The 15391-nt window shown below is 35.0% G+C and overlaps 1 protein-coding gene across 1 annotated transcript in view; it reads right to left on the bottom strand.

Moving 5' to 3' along the window:
* Positions 1-576: 576 nt before the first annotated feature.
* The window catches only part of LOC107581052 (diacylglycerol kinase iota-like), a 42760-nt gene continuing 27945 nt past the window's right edge, over positions 577-15391 (bottom strand). The window contains exons 11-32 of the mRNA XM_016266632.1: positions 14431-14489; positions 13866-13926; positions 13314-13427; positions 11897-12022; positions 11740-11818; positions 10463-10466; positions 8653-8764; positions 8372-8571; positions 7147-7209; positions 5767-5867; positions 5563-5642; positions 5426-5470; positions 4609-4678; positions 4472-4512; positions 4254-4378; positions 4115-4140; positions 3875-3912; positions 3591-3711; positions 2810-2846; positions 2627-2726; positions 1004-2522; positions 577-727 (exon numbers count right to left, since the gene is read on the bottom strand). Coding sequence (XP_016122118.1) covers positions 2406-2522; positions 2627-2726; positions 2810-2846; positions 3591-3711; positions 3875-3912; positions 4115-4140; positions 4254-4378; positions 4472-4512; positions 4609-4678; positions 5426-5470; positions 5563-5642; positions 5767-5867; positions 7147-7209; positions 8372-8571; positions 8653-8764; positions 10463-10466; positions 11740-11818; positions 11897-12022; positions 13314-13427; positions 13866-13926; positions 14431-14489 — 1719 coding nt within the window. The 3' untranslated portion in view covers positions 577-727; positions 1004-2405. The remainder of the gene's footprint in view (positions 728-1003; positions 2523-2626; positions 2727-2809; positions 2847-3590; positions 3712-3874; positions 3913-4114; positions 4141-4253; positions 4379-4471; positions 4513-4608; positions 4679-5425; positions 5471-5562; positions 5643-5766; positions 5868-7146; positions 7210-8371; positions 8572-8652; positions 8765-10462; positions 10467-11739; positions 11819-11896; positions 12023-13313; positions 13428-13865; positions 13927-14430; positions 14490-15391) is intronic.

Below are 15391 nucleotides of genomic sequence, written 5' to 3'. Positions count from 1 at the left end.
AACAATATTTAAAAGTTTTAATTTTTTTATTACGCTAAATTATAATCAACCACAAGTTTAATTTAGCTATATAAGTTTAACTTTAAATTATCCATATAAACATCATTCCACTTTAAGTGTTGTTTAAAGCAGTATTTCTTCAATTTGCCAAATAAAACATGCATTAATGCCCTTGCAACGGAAGTCTCGATCTTAAGCGCATTATTAACATTGCTTATTTTTTATTTAATCCGTAATTCACGAAAGACACGCATTAGTTCATTCTATAGTATGTGCTCGATGTCACAGTGTAATAATGAGTGAATGTGTAAGGGCATGTTCAGCAGCCCTCATTCGTTTCATTGTTCTTCAGTCTCCGACATCTCCAGGAGTTTAGACACAAAGCGCACGCACGACTTGATGTTTTGGAAGTTCTCGACATATTTCTACATAGAAACACGCCTATCCGAAGTCACGGAAGTGTCAACCTAATTTACCCGATCATATTTAAGAAAACAACACCACAGTCTGAGACGGTCAGTATTACAATTTTCTCTTGGTTAGTAAATATAATGAAAGTTGAAACACTTACATGACTCCGTGTTGTGTCTGATGTGACCGAAGGCTCGAGACTTTTACGCACAGAAGGCGGAGCCAAACTGACGCGTCATCACTCCGCGGTGACTCAGAGTCAAAGTAAATGATTCAACAGAAACTCCATTCGCCACACTGAGTCATTGATTTTCGTCTGAAATTAATAGACCAAACAGCTGTGACTGCACAATGACCTGATTTATATGAACCGTTTCTGTTTGGTACTGTTAGTACACAGGTCATGGTCCACCTATAAATACATTCTTATGCTTTCATGTGCCATAGCCATATCATCCCCCTGTAGCCCAAGACTGGTTGCCCACTGAAGCTAAGCAGGATTGAGCCTGGTCAGTACCCGGATGGGAGACCTCCTGGGAAAACTATGTTGCTGCTGGAAGAAGTGTTAGTGATGCCAGTAGTAAGTACTCACCCTGCAGTCTGTGTGGGCCCTAATGCCCCAGTATAGTGACAGGGACACTACACTGTAAAAAGCACGGTCCTTCGGGGAGAATGAATAAAGTAAATGTTCATACTAGAGTGGAAACACTGCATGTTATTTAAAGCATTTTAACTTCTCTAGCTGTAACTTCAGGGTTATGACTGTCCAGTAAACACACAACACTGGTGCTTTCCATCCGACTGCCTTTAATGATAAACATTCCCAGTTTTGAGATCGTGCACCATCATATCTGTCACATCTCCATCACATCTACACTGACCTCATACACACCTAAAATGGATATTTAGAAATGTGAAAAACAAATCTAAAACATTCAAGCTGTCCCATCTTTTAAAAGATTAAAAAAAACTAAATACAACCACTGAACAATTTCATATTTTTCATATAACTTAAAATTACAAAAAGAAATAATGCCATTTCATTACATAATCACTGAGGGGTAGAAACATCCAGAGAGGTAACAAAAATTCCCATGCACAATAATGCTTTAAAATGATACAAGATAACACAGCAGATCACTCTAAATGGCTCTCACGACGGCTCAGCGTGATCCGCTTTTCATGCAGACACGTCGCTGGGCATTTCCCGTCATGAATGATGGACTAAGTATATGTTCGAAATACCACGTTTAACTCATTTGCTCAGTCATTCTTCTGTCAAACGCAACCTTATGATCAGCAACTTGGCATTTCAGAAACCAATCAGCTGCTATCAATGGAAAAACACATCCGTTCCTTTGCTTGTCTTGAAACATTAATGTAATGTAATATTAAATAGATAAATGCACAAATGTCATCCATTCATATTGCACTGAATTTGGCTCAGATCTTCTCTCGCCGTTGTAAGGTAATTTCACAATCACGCCACTGTAACAGCACACAAACAAAATGTGAAAAGTCTGTGGTTTGAGTTTAAAATCTCTGCAATGATTGTGTCCAATCGTAAAAACTCTCTGAAGAAGATCCTCCTTTAATCAAACTCTTTTCAGTATCTTCCTTCAGTTGATGTTCTTCCTCTCTGTGTGTCTTTGGCACACAACATGATGCATGAAAGCTTCAATCTCTGGCATGTTTAAACGTCTTTTGTCTCTAAAACTAACCTGTGATGCAACAAAACCCAATCCATCTTTGAATAAATAGTTATAATAAATAAGAGCAATAAATAAATGCTAAAACCCCACAGCGACATTAGTGGAAAAACACGATCCCGAGGACTCTCTCAGCCCGAGGCACTCTCGATTCACCTCCCTCTTTGTCTTTCTTCTCTCATGCTCTCCCGTTCTGTCTCTGCGGGTGCGAGCAGATGCTTGGAGGAGTGCCGACAGCCACTTTCTGTGGGTAAAAATCTTCCTGACTCTGACTCATGAGCCCGTTCATACCGCCGTCTCCAGATCCTCGTGCGCCTCCGGCTCCTCCACCGGCTGGCTCTCCATGAGGGACGTCAACTCTGAGTTCCCGGCATCCAGGGCACAATCCTTGGGAGTTTTTCCCTGAAAAGGACAATGTGACATAAATCTGACTACTGAGGTGTGGTTATACACAACTATTTCTCACACCATGTGTGAAAACAAAGAGGAAACAAGCAGATTCTCACTAGGAAGTTAGTTTTGCTGAGGGAAGCCCCGGCCTCCAGCAGACATCTGCACACCTCCACATGCTGCTGAGACGCTGCTTTGTGCAATGCGGTGTCGCCTCTGAAAAAAGGAAATGAGGACAAATGAAATGCCAGCTTACACCACTAATACACAAATAAATACATCAAACCATGGCTACATACGTGTCTCTGTCAGTTAAATCCAACATCAGTTTTGACCCTGAAAGAAACAGAATTTTGATATCATAACACTATAATGTGAGTGACAAGAAATTATACTTGTATATAATATATAGTTTTATAAAATAGTATTAATATTAGTAATACTATTTAATTGAATAATTCATTTCAAAATTATATATATATATATATATATATATATAATTTTATAATATACATAATATATATGACACGTAAAAATGTCACTTCATGTGTGTGTGTGTGTGTATAGATAGATAGATGACAGACAGACAGATAGATAGATAGATGACAGACAGACAGACAGACAGACAGACAGATAGATGACCAAAAAGTATTTGGACATCTAAGAAATGTAAACATTTATATTGACATTTAAAAATGGAAATACTCTATACAAAATATTTTTGAATACTCTATACAAATAAAATACATTGATTTAATTGGATTTGATTTCATTTGACTCGATTCATTTGGATTTGATTTGATTTAATTTAATTCATTTCATGTGGTTTGATTCATTTTGATTGGATTTGATTTGATTTCATGCGATGTGATTCATTTAGATTTGATTTGTTTTGTGTCCCTTATATATTTAGGAACAGTTATTTACTCTAAACTGCTTTTGGTTTTGGTTTGTCATGGGATTGTAACTTGCACACAAAAACGTCCCTTCTATGCCAGCTGAGCATGTGACAAAGAAACTGTGGACTTTGCGTACACAAACACAGGAGTGTGCGTGTCTACGGGCTCGTCTCTCACTCGCCTTGCTCCAGAATAAAACTCACGATCTCCCTGTGGCCGTGTTGGGCGGCCAGGTGCAGAGCGTTGCAGCCCATAGAGTCCCGCACCAACAGACTGACCCCACTGGTGCAGGAGCCTGACACCTGTGAAACCCGGGACAGATCACGAGTCAGGATGAGGGACAATGCATGGGGATTTTTAATCAGAAAACAAACTAGTTATGCAAGTGCTTTTGCTTCATCCTGTTCAGTCACCTTTCACTCTTTCACTTTCAATTCATAAAACAAGGAAATGTAAAAATCTTACCACCTCCATGTCTCCTTTATCAGCAGCCGACAGGAGAGCTGGACAAAGGTTGAGATTTTTCAAAACAATAAGCAACGATCATGCATAATGTAGCATGTGGTAATTTCTGAGAATATGACCAATGGGTTTATCACATGACTTTTGACAGGAAACATTAACCTCTAAAGAAAACCTGCTCCATTTCTAAACCGTCTCCTATCTCTCCACCACTTCAAAGAAATATTTGTGTTTGTACTTTACCTTGTTCGTCTGCGGTCAGGGAAGCCCTGTAATGAGGAAACCACAGCTAAAATAAAAAGCTTTGTTATGCAATTACATGGCGCATGAGGTATAAAACGGTCAGGAATGAACAGAAAAACAAGGTACTGATGAATCTCACCCAGAACTGGGCTCCACCACCACATCTGGCATTCCAGGGACCCAGACCTGGCTCACCGCTGGAGCCTCGTGGTCCAGGATGAAAACCTCATCCTGGCATATTTCGGTCACGAAGTGCAGGTGCTCCTGTTTGTACACACATTACCAGTGCATATTATACAGCTTCCCGATATCTTTTTTCATTTTTATGCAAATTGTTTAACAGTATGATAATCATACCTGAGCCTTGTCTATGCGATAAAAGCGGTCAGCTGATGTAGCTGGAAACAGAATAAACATGCCAATGGTTAAACTATCCAGAAGTGTGTACTCACATAGAGTAGGTCTCATCTTACAGTACAAATGAAGAGACTCACAGTCTAGGAAGCTCCAGCTGGGTGAAAGTCTGTGTGCTGAACTGGGCCGCGGCAGACCGGCGCTCTCATCCTGACAAAACACAGCAACAACACACACAAACACTCGAAGTGGAGTTTTCATTGTACATTGTATATGCATTTTATTTTCAGTTTCAATCACCTGGAAACACACAACACATGGGGTATCATTTATTTATATATCGCTATATTTAATAAATTAACTTTTATTTTGTTGACCACAGCAGAAGACTACTTCATTAACACTATGCTCTAATTTACTCAAAATATTACATGATTACTACATTCAAATTTTAACGTGAATTCAATTTTAGTTGGTACAAAATGACCAGATTTAAATTCTGATGTGAATATTTTCTTTTTTATTATGTTATAATTACAAAATTTATATTTAAAATTCTGATGTGAATGTTTTTTATATTTATTTTATTATGTTATCATTATAATATTAATTGATTTATATTCTGATATGAATTTTTTTATATATATATTTGTATTAAATTATCATTACAAAATTAAAAGATAAAAATTCTGATGTGGATATTTTAAATATATATTTCTATTAAGTTATTACAAAATTTATAGATTTAAATAGTAATGTGAATATTCATTTTTATTATTTATTTGGACATTTTGTTGAAATATTTAGACAATTATTTTGATCAACAATTAATATAATTAATCTCTTCTCTGTGAATTTGACGAATTTCTTTGAATTGCAATTCAGTAAATTCCATGTCATGTCATTCCAATTAAATTATGTGTGCTTAAGTTCATCCAACCGTGTTGAGGCATTTACCTGGTAGTGTACTCTGTGACCGCTAGAGGGTGGCTGATGCAAATCCTGCCAACAGAAGACAAATGAGTGAGTACATGAATTTATAACATGATGGCGACAGAACTATTGTTACATTTGAGGTTATATTCAGTGCTCACCTCCTGCAGTCTGTCAATGTACAGTCGACAGGTTTCCAGGTCACAGTCTCCTCTCACCACCACAATGCCAACAGGAGTAGCTGAACAAGCACACACACACACACACACACAGTCACACAGTCACTTCATATATTCACCTCTCTTACAGCAGCACTGTATTATGATATGTGAACTGAACGGTAGGAAACGTCAGGATTAGCTTACAGATGTCACGCAGACGCTCCTTGTCGAGCTGCATGCTCTCGTACTCCTGCAGGACGATGCGGTTCACGCGCAAACGCAGACGTTCAGGCACGGCATGAGGGCTGCGATACGCAGACGACAACAAATGAGAACTGACGCCACATTTATGAAATATCTAATCAACAAAGTTGGAGCTGGAACAGACATTTTCTCAGTTTAATCTGCTTGCTGATAATGCTCACAGGAACTACATGAAAACAATTTATGATCATACTGATTCATAATGAATAACAATGAAAACAAAATATTAATCTCAAATGATGAGGAGCGCGTGAGGAAGAGTGAAAATGAGCTTCACAAAAGGACAGGTGAAGATCAGGAAGGACTGAAGTCATTAATGCATAAAAATGCTTTTTGTGGCCGTTTGGTCTGTTTAGACCGAATCCGTCATCCATATATAAGTCAGCATGTTTGTCCCTTAAACGAATCATGACATATTCAAATTAATCATTATTTACTATTATTTTTGTAACCTGCAAAATTCTGTAATTTTGTATTGTAATCGGCAATATTTTATAAAGCATTTAAAATGCTTAAATAGCTGTTTGGTTAATGATTAGCATTATTTTTCCACCTGTGAAGTCCATATAGTCAACAATGCTGGTATAGACAAACATAAATGAATAAATGAATGAATAAATAAATAAAATTAATGAATACAAATTCAATTACTATTTTTATTTTAATACTTTATATGATTTTTTTAAAGAAAAAATAAATTAAAAATCATTATTATTTTATTAAATATTTATAAAATAATAAAATATAACTCTTTTTTTATATCTTTAATTGTAATTAAAAAATTATATATTTTTTGATTTTGTATATTTTTAAATATTTTTTAGATTTTATATTTTTAATTCAATATATTTATTTATTTATTACTTAATTTTTTTAAATTATAAAAACATACAATATAATTATATCTAATAAAATATAATTATATACATGTAATTACATTTAATTATATACATATATTATCTATATGTTACTATATATATTGAATTAATTATATATTATTTAATTATATATATATATATATATATAATTTAACAAGTAAATGAATCATTTTATTTAATTAAAATATATAAATTATATTACATTTATATTATATAAAATCTGATTATGAATACAAACCCTTTATTGGACTGATTTGTGTACAATAAGACCAGAAACGTGTATTAAGGGTCAGTTTTGATTTCATGTTGACTGTGAGCTGAGCGAAAAACACAAAACACTCACGAGTGAGAGCCCTCGACTCACACAGATACACACACGCTCTGTTACACACCTGTGTGTGTGTGTGTGTGCTGGAGGGATGCTGAGAGATAGCGTACTTACACAGAGAAGGAGTCGGGGGGAGCAGAGAGGCGGCGCAGGTCAGCAGCGCACACTTTCTGAATGCTGCATCAGCGCAGCCACACAGGAACACAGGCAGCACAGCCAAGCCAGTCAGCACAGAGACAGAGAGAGAGAGAGAGATGGAGGCGGAGAGGGACGGAGATGACAGACAAACGCGTGAAGGGCAACCGGTTATTTGAAGGAGAAAGAGAGATGGAGACAAAGAAAGAAAACCCCACTGAGAGCGGCACAGAGAGCAGAATCAGCACACATGGATTAGTGCTGTTACTAGAACATTCACCAGTCAAGCACACACGAGCCGCACACACACTGTTAGACTGTTAGTTACACACTCTCATCTGTGTGTGTGTTTGAGGGGGAAACCCTCATTCTGAGATCAACTGTAAGTGATGTGCATTTTGTGTGTCTGGATCTATTAACTTATTCAAAAAGCATTCAAAATATAATTTACTGTATACACATGAAGACTTCACACACCTACACCTCTTTTATGATAAAAATGTGTTTCATTTTTGAATAAAAATGTCTTTTAGATACTTTTGTGGGGGCAAAAAATTTTGTCCACCAAAAATGTACTTAAATGATTTTAGCAAATGGCTGCAATATAACAAAGAGTGAAAAATTTAAATAATCTGAATACTTTTCGTACCCACTGTATATGAAATATATACAGTATAAAAAATACCAATGTTACTAAAGTAATACTATGTACTAATACTAATGTAATCGTAAAGTTAAATATTTCCATTTCAAATAAATGCTGTAGAATTTTCTAATATACTTTTACAAAAATATTAAGCAGCATGACCGTTTAAAAAAAAATCTTACCAACCTCAAACTTTTCATCTATTATTGCTTATTATTTAAATATATTGTATATTATTATTTCAGCTTTTTTTAATATGACACTTTTGTAGCCATTGGGGAAGTTTTTTTGTGACAAGAAAACAATAGAAAAATAAATATGACTGACACGACCCCTGTAGACCCTCACGGATGTCAAGGTCATCAAGTCTCTAAATATCAGACAATTTGACCTTGTAATGACAGAACAAAAGTTGGTTCAGGCTGTCAAATATCATGTAGTAAAATGAAAAAAAAAAAAAAAAGAAACCAAAAACAAAACCTTGTCTAAGAAGCTCTCACAAGCATTTTAAACCTCATGTATTTTGCACCGGTGCAGGAGTATATTTGAGGGACTCACTCGTTGAGCAGCGGCACAGACGTGCGTCTCTTGCTCTTCTGCAGCATGTTGGCCTGGTTTCTCAGAGATATGCGGAGGGTGGAGGGCGCGAGGCGGCACGGCTCTCCATCCACCTGCACCGGCAGCGTCTTGAAGGTGGTGAGGACCACCTCTCTGCACTGATGCAGCCGCTCGCCGTGGCCGCCCACCTGCAGCGCCGCCTTGTGGTAAAGACGGGATGCATGTGAGTCATGAGCCCAACATTTCATTCTCAGTCTCACAGAAAGAGCTGAAGCGCTCACCAGTGAGGCCATGGTGAAGCCGATCACCTCGACGCAGCCGTCGTCGTGCCTCTGAGGCTCGAAGTCTCTGTGGTCGCCCGTGTTGCCCCACGGCATGGTACCAGCACAGTACCTGCAGACAGCAGGTTAATGAGGTGAATAAAGACAGGCAGTGCTGAAGACATGTTTAAAGCTTTCAACATAAAACCCACAGACAGTCAGGAAATATCCTCATAACTTACTACTGATATAATTAACTAATTATTGAACTTTTTGACATTATTTGAAAGATTCAACTGTGATTAACGTGTAATGCGAATGAGCATCAACTAAAAGCTTAATTTGATTTTTAGTTTGCATGACCCTATTCATCACTATAACATTTAAAAGGGTTAAATAATGTGAAAAAAACATCTATTTAAATTTTTTTATAAAAAACTAATGTATTTTAAATGTTTTTATACCGTTTGCATGGTGCTGTTCACTGCCATTATATTTCAATGTTTCAATAAAGTAAAAAAAAAAACAACAACAATAAATAAAAAATGTTATATTTGTTTTTATCCAGATTGCATCACCTTATACATTACGATTATATTTCAAATGGTTAAAATTATTTAAAAATCGAATTCTGTTCCATAAAATAAATTAATAAATAATTAAATACTTTTCAAATCTTCGTTTTCATCCAGTTTGCATGACCCTATTCATCACTTATTGTCACGAATCCGGTCTATGAACTTCAATTCACTCACCACCAGAGGTCACCCTTCCATTACATTGACTCTCGCACTACACACACTGTTGCATGTCATCCCGGACTACATATCCCATCATCCATTGCACTGATTCCACACAGCTGTAACCAATCCCACATTCACTATATAACACTCACTCTGATCCCTTTCAAACTGCCGAGTATTGTTTAGCGCTTATCGTGTGATTGCTACTTTACGGAGCCTTTTCCCCTGTGTTAGTTTCTAGTTCCTAGACTTAGTCTAGTCTCGTCTCGTCATGTTTTCTGAATTCCTGGTACCTGATTTTTGCCTGTTTATCTTAAGTTAACCCTTTGCCTGCTGTTTCGGACTGTGTTTGCACCTCGCCTGGAGTCTAGCTCGTGTTATTGGATTACCCCTCATGTCAAGCCCTCTGGATATTGTTAGCCGCTTATCGACCACGCCCGTTTTGGATTACTCTTCTGCCTTGCCCTCAGTATACCTGTTTGCCATTGTCTGACCCATGCCTGTTTTATGACCACGTCTCTGTCTCCTATTAAAGCTTTGCAAACGGATCCGCAAGTCTCATGTCTCATTTGCCCCGTAACACTTATATTAAGAGGTAAATAAAGTAAGAAAAAAATACATATATATATATACACACACACACATATATAATTCAATTCAATTAAAAAAATATAAAATTAATGCTATAAAATATATAAATAAATGCTTGCAGTCTATATAGTTTTTAATGTTCTATGCAATGTGCTGAATTACATTTTTCCCTGTCCGACTCTATTATTCTGTGACATTTCCCCTCATGGATAGTTTAAAACTTAGTTTGATCTTTCTGAAATCATCTTTGAGGAAGTGACATCATGTAAGTCAGACGTTTCTCTTACAGTCTTCATCAGTATTTCATTATAGTCACACTTATTATAACTGACCTTTTCAAGCTCAACATTTCAACACTGTTCTGGGAAAAATATTACAGTAATCATTTGTACAGAACTGTTTTTTCTTGGCACTAAGTACACAACTAATGTGTTTGATAAAAGTCCATTATTAGCCGTTTTGTGCTGACCTTCAACCCAGACACATTTCCAATGTACCAAGCTTGACAGAAAAACATGTTTTGAAAGAGAACTGGCATATTTTTTATTTGTATACTTAATAGAAACACAGAATATCTATGCAATTGCAAGTTGAAATGTATTGTCTGTGTAATGCATTTAAAGGTAAACTACATCTAAATGATCATTTTGCTATCCTCATTAACATATTCAACATCCATCCAGTTCAAGTAATATAGTTACCTTTTTAAATAGCAAATAATCAAACATTTAAATTTGTGTTAAATGGAATTTTAAAACTAGACACATTCACATTATATTAAATGCCAATATTAGTTTAGTAAATGGCGAATCATTAGGTTACATTATTAAATTCAATCTGCAGCAAATGTTACATATTTCAATTCAGAAATACTGAATTTACATATAAAGGTTCAGTAATATATTTATACATTCCCTAAGAAAACAAAATATCTATAAAAAATGACATTTTAAAAATACTGACTGTGACGTTAATGCAGTTAAAGGTTCACTGCATTTAAATAATAATTTGCTATCCTCATTAACATATTTAATGCATCCATTTGTTTATAAGTAATATAATTAAATGTACAAAATGATTCAAAATTAAAATCAGGAAAGGAAAGGAAAGGAATAACTATTTTACTTTTTAATTTTAATTTCAAAAACAGCTTCTTTAATTCTAAGGGTGGGAAATGGTCAACAAAAACTAAAATATTAAGACAATTTTTAAAACATATATATGTTTACAGAAAATAAATTAAGACATAAAAAAATATTTAAATATATTTAAAATATTAAGGCATTAAAAAGACATTTAAAAAAAAAATGTACATGCATCTTTTAAAAAATATTAAGATATATCTTTTAAAATTATTAAGAATTTTTGGAAATAATAAGAATTAAAAAAATATATGTTTTATAAAAAATATTAAGAAATTAAAATATTTTTTAAACATTAAGACATTAAGAAATGTTAAATAATATTAAGATGTATTTTATATAAATATAAACCTATTTACTAAAATATTAAGAAATTTTTAAATATTTAGACGTCTTATAAAAAATATTACGATATACCTTTTAAAGACGTTTTTAAGACGTTTTTTAAAAATATTTTTTTGTACTTGTATGTAAAATACTTATACTTTTTTATATTTTAAGAATATGAAAACTAAAAGATTAAAGAATGTTTTCGCTGCATTTAAACCTTGACTAACAGGTAATAAAATACATCTAATAAAATAAACTAAATCAAATAAAATGGCTCATAGGTAGGACAGAGCGTCACAAACCTCTGGACTCGTGGAACTCCAGTGTGACGTGAGCATCAAAGCCGAGGCTGAAGTAGTTATTGAACACGTTTAGAGGAAGCTGAGAACAGACACACAAATCTATCAGCAGCGTATAAACGTAACCCAGTCTCTGTGTCAGCCTGAACACAGCCATCACCTTCTGTGTTCCCTCCTCCGGCTGAACGGCCGATCGCTCCACCTGCAGATTCCAGCGGTCCAGCTGCACCACCGTCCCGTCCTCCACCTGACACAAGACCTTCGACACCGGATCGTCTGTGTAACCCTGAAACATCAAGAGATCATGCTGAGCTGAGAGGTCTTACCCAGCACCACTACTGTGTGTACAAGGCTATTTACTCCTGGCATAAACACAGAACTGTCAATATGAATCATTAAACCCGCTTCATTGCTAATAACAGACTTTAGATTGAGACATGGGAAACACAGGGGAAAAAACAGAGAGACACTCCAGACTGCAAGGCCAGTGTTTGTCCAGACACACAGTCAGAGAATAAATCCAAAATAATGAGCTGCATTCATCAGTGACAATCACTTAACTGGCCAACAGCACAATCAGAGAAGCCCCATCATATCTGACTAATGTCCGTTTATAAGAATTTGAAGTCTGCAGCAAATGTTACATATTCAAATTCAGGAAAACAACCGTTAACAATTTTAAATAACTTATTGCAGCAAAAACAGCCTGTTTAATTCCACGGGTGGAAATTATTATTTTTTATTTATTTTTTTTTTTTTTAAGATTTTTTAAATATTAAAACTTTAAAATTATTTAGATTTATCACTTAAAAAAATTAAAGACATACTTAAAAAAAAAAAAATGTATATATAGATTTTTATAGGTATTAACACAATTTTTTTTATTAAACATCCTTTTAAAAACTGAAGATGTCCTTTTTTTAAAATATAGACTTTTTTGTAGATATTAAGACATTTTAATTTTTTTTTAATATTTAATATTAAAAAAACATAGTAAGATGTATATTTAGACGTACCTTTTAATTTATTTTGACACTTAAGGAAAAACTAAAAAAAATGTACTTTTAAAAAAATTGTAAGACATTTTTAAAAATATTTAAACATATCTTTAAAAAAAATCAAAAGAAATTTTCATAGTTAATAAGACATTTAAATATTTAAAAAAAAATAAGATACATCTTTTTTAAAATTTAAGATGTACTTTAAAACTTTAAGACATTAAGAAAAAATATTTTAAAAATATTTAGACATTTTGAAAATAAATAAATAAATAATTATATATAGACACAGCTTTTAAAAAAATTAGGCATACTTTTGAAAAATATTTAGACATCTTTTAAAAAAATTAATTACATAAAAATGTAGACATTTTAAAACATATTTAGATATATCTTTTAAAATATTTAGACAAATTTGTACTATTTTAAGAATAAAGATTAAAACACAAGTGCCTCACTTACAGCAGCTTCTCAGCCAATCAGAGCAGCTCGATCATATCAGACTAATGCTGATGTCTGGGGTATAAAATTATTTATTTATCAATTAATTAAAAGACGATTCAAGATGAGTTGACTCACCCCTCCCCAGTTCAGTGTCCTGGCAAGGTCATTTCCTGTACCAAGAGGAAGCACAGCTACAGGAGGTTGTGGGTTCATTTGTAGTTCATCTAAGGCCGAGAGAATCCAGCCCACCTAGACAAAAGAGGACAAACCACTCAAACTCAGGGTCAGAAATGCCATAGTGCTCAGGAAATCCAAGTTTCATCTCGCAGGAGTCATAGATCTAGAAATTACCCGCAAGAAAGCGTGACACTGCAAAGCACAGAGCCACCATTAGCTAATTACAGTGTTTTGTCACTGCGTGTTCGTTGTCGTTCCACACATTTGTCACCAGAGGGGGGTGCGTCCAAAATGTCTAAACTTCACATACAGTGGGAATAGAAAAGAATCACCCCCCTTTAAAATAATCACATTTTGTTGCTTTGCAGTCTGAAATGAAGACACACACAGGTTTGGTTTTATCCAGCTGTATCATCCAACATCCAACTGAAAGACAAGTAATATTTTATAACATCCAAGTCTTTTCTATACCCACTGTATCTGATCATCCCAACATGCACTGCATCTTACCGTTCCATCTCCTCCACAGGCAAGGATGCGAAGATTTGGCACTTTCCTGTATAATTCCAGCCTGACGGACAAAGGGAAACAATAACGATGTGTGTTACTGATGCATTTAGCATGCTAATTAACAGAATACTCCATTTAGCTTAACAAATCCAAACAGAAGAGCTGTTTAAAGACACTGAACAGTGTTTGGACACATCAGACACATTTAAAAGTAATTTCACTGCATTAGATAAAAATATCAAAACAAGTATCATTTTATCACAACTAACTTCACATTTCTGAGCCATTTTGTAATGATATTGGTAAGACTTTACAATAAAGTTTACTTCGTTATCATCGGTTAATGCATTAGGCATCATGAACTAACAATAGACTATACTTTTACAGCATTTATTAATTTATTAATGTTAATTTCTATTTACACACCAGTATATTTAACATTTCAAGCTGTGTAAACAAATATCAGTATTATAAAAGAACAGGAATTAACAATGAACAACAATATATTTAATAATTAACCTAGATTGATAAATGCAATAAAGTTATCATTAGTAAATTCTAAGACAAATCAAACACCTGCCGAGGGTTCAGGATCCACATGAACATCTGCAGCAGCTTCGTCCCCTGGGAACCACAGACAGAAGATCAGACAGACAAACGGACAGAAGGACAGTCAGAGAGAATGATAGATAGATAGAACGATAGACAGACAGAACGATAGATAGACAGAACGATAGACCGACAGAATGATAGACCGACAGAACGATAGACAGACAGAACGATAGACAGACAGAACGATAGACAGATAGATAGATAGATAGATAGATAGATAGATAGATAGATAGATAGATAGATAGATAGATAGATAGATAGATAGATAGACCGACAGACAGAACGACAGACAGAATGATAGACAGACAGATAGACAGATAGATAGAAATACAGACAGACAGACAGAATGACAGCATGATAAACAGAATGACAGAGTGATAGATAGAACGACAGACAGAACGATAGACAGAACGACAGACAGATAGACAGACAGACAGACAGACAGACAGACAGACAGACAGATAGAATGACAGACAGAGTGATAGACGACAGACAGATAGAACAACAGCATGATAAACAGAATGACAGAGTGATAGATAGAACGACAGACAGAGAACAACAGACAGACAGAACATTAGACAGAGTGATAGAGTGACAGATAGAACGACAGACAGGCAGAATGTCAGACAGAGTGACAAAATGACAAGACAGAATGACAGAGTGGTAGATAGACTGACCGACAGACAGAATGTTAGATAGAATAGCAGATAGACATAATGTTAGACAGAACAACAGACAGACAGACAGACAGACAGATAGACAGAACAACAGACAGAATGATAGACAGAACGACAGACAGATAGAAATACAGATAGACAGACAGAATGACAGCATGATAAACAGAATGACAGTGATAGACAGAACGACAGACAGAACGATAGACAGAACGACAGACAGACAGATAGATAGATAGA

This window comes from Sinocyclocheilus grahami, unplaced genomic scaffold, assembly GCF_001515645.1.
Source record: "Sinocyclocheilus grahami isolate Dianchi unplaced genomic scaffold, SAMN03320097.WGS_v1.1 scaffold33.1, whole genome shotgun sequence".
Classification (NCBI taxonomy): Eukaryota; Metazoa; Chordata; class Actinopteri; order Cypriniformes; family Cyprinidae; genus Sinocyclocheilus; species Sinocyclocheilus grahami.
Note: the sequence above shows the minus strand (reverse complement) of the source record. Positions and strands in the feature narration are given on the sequence as shown.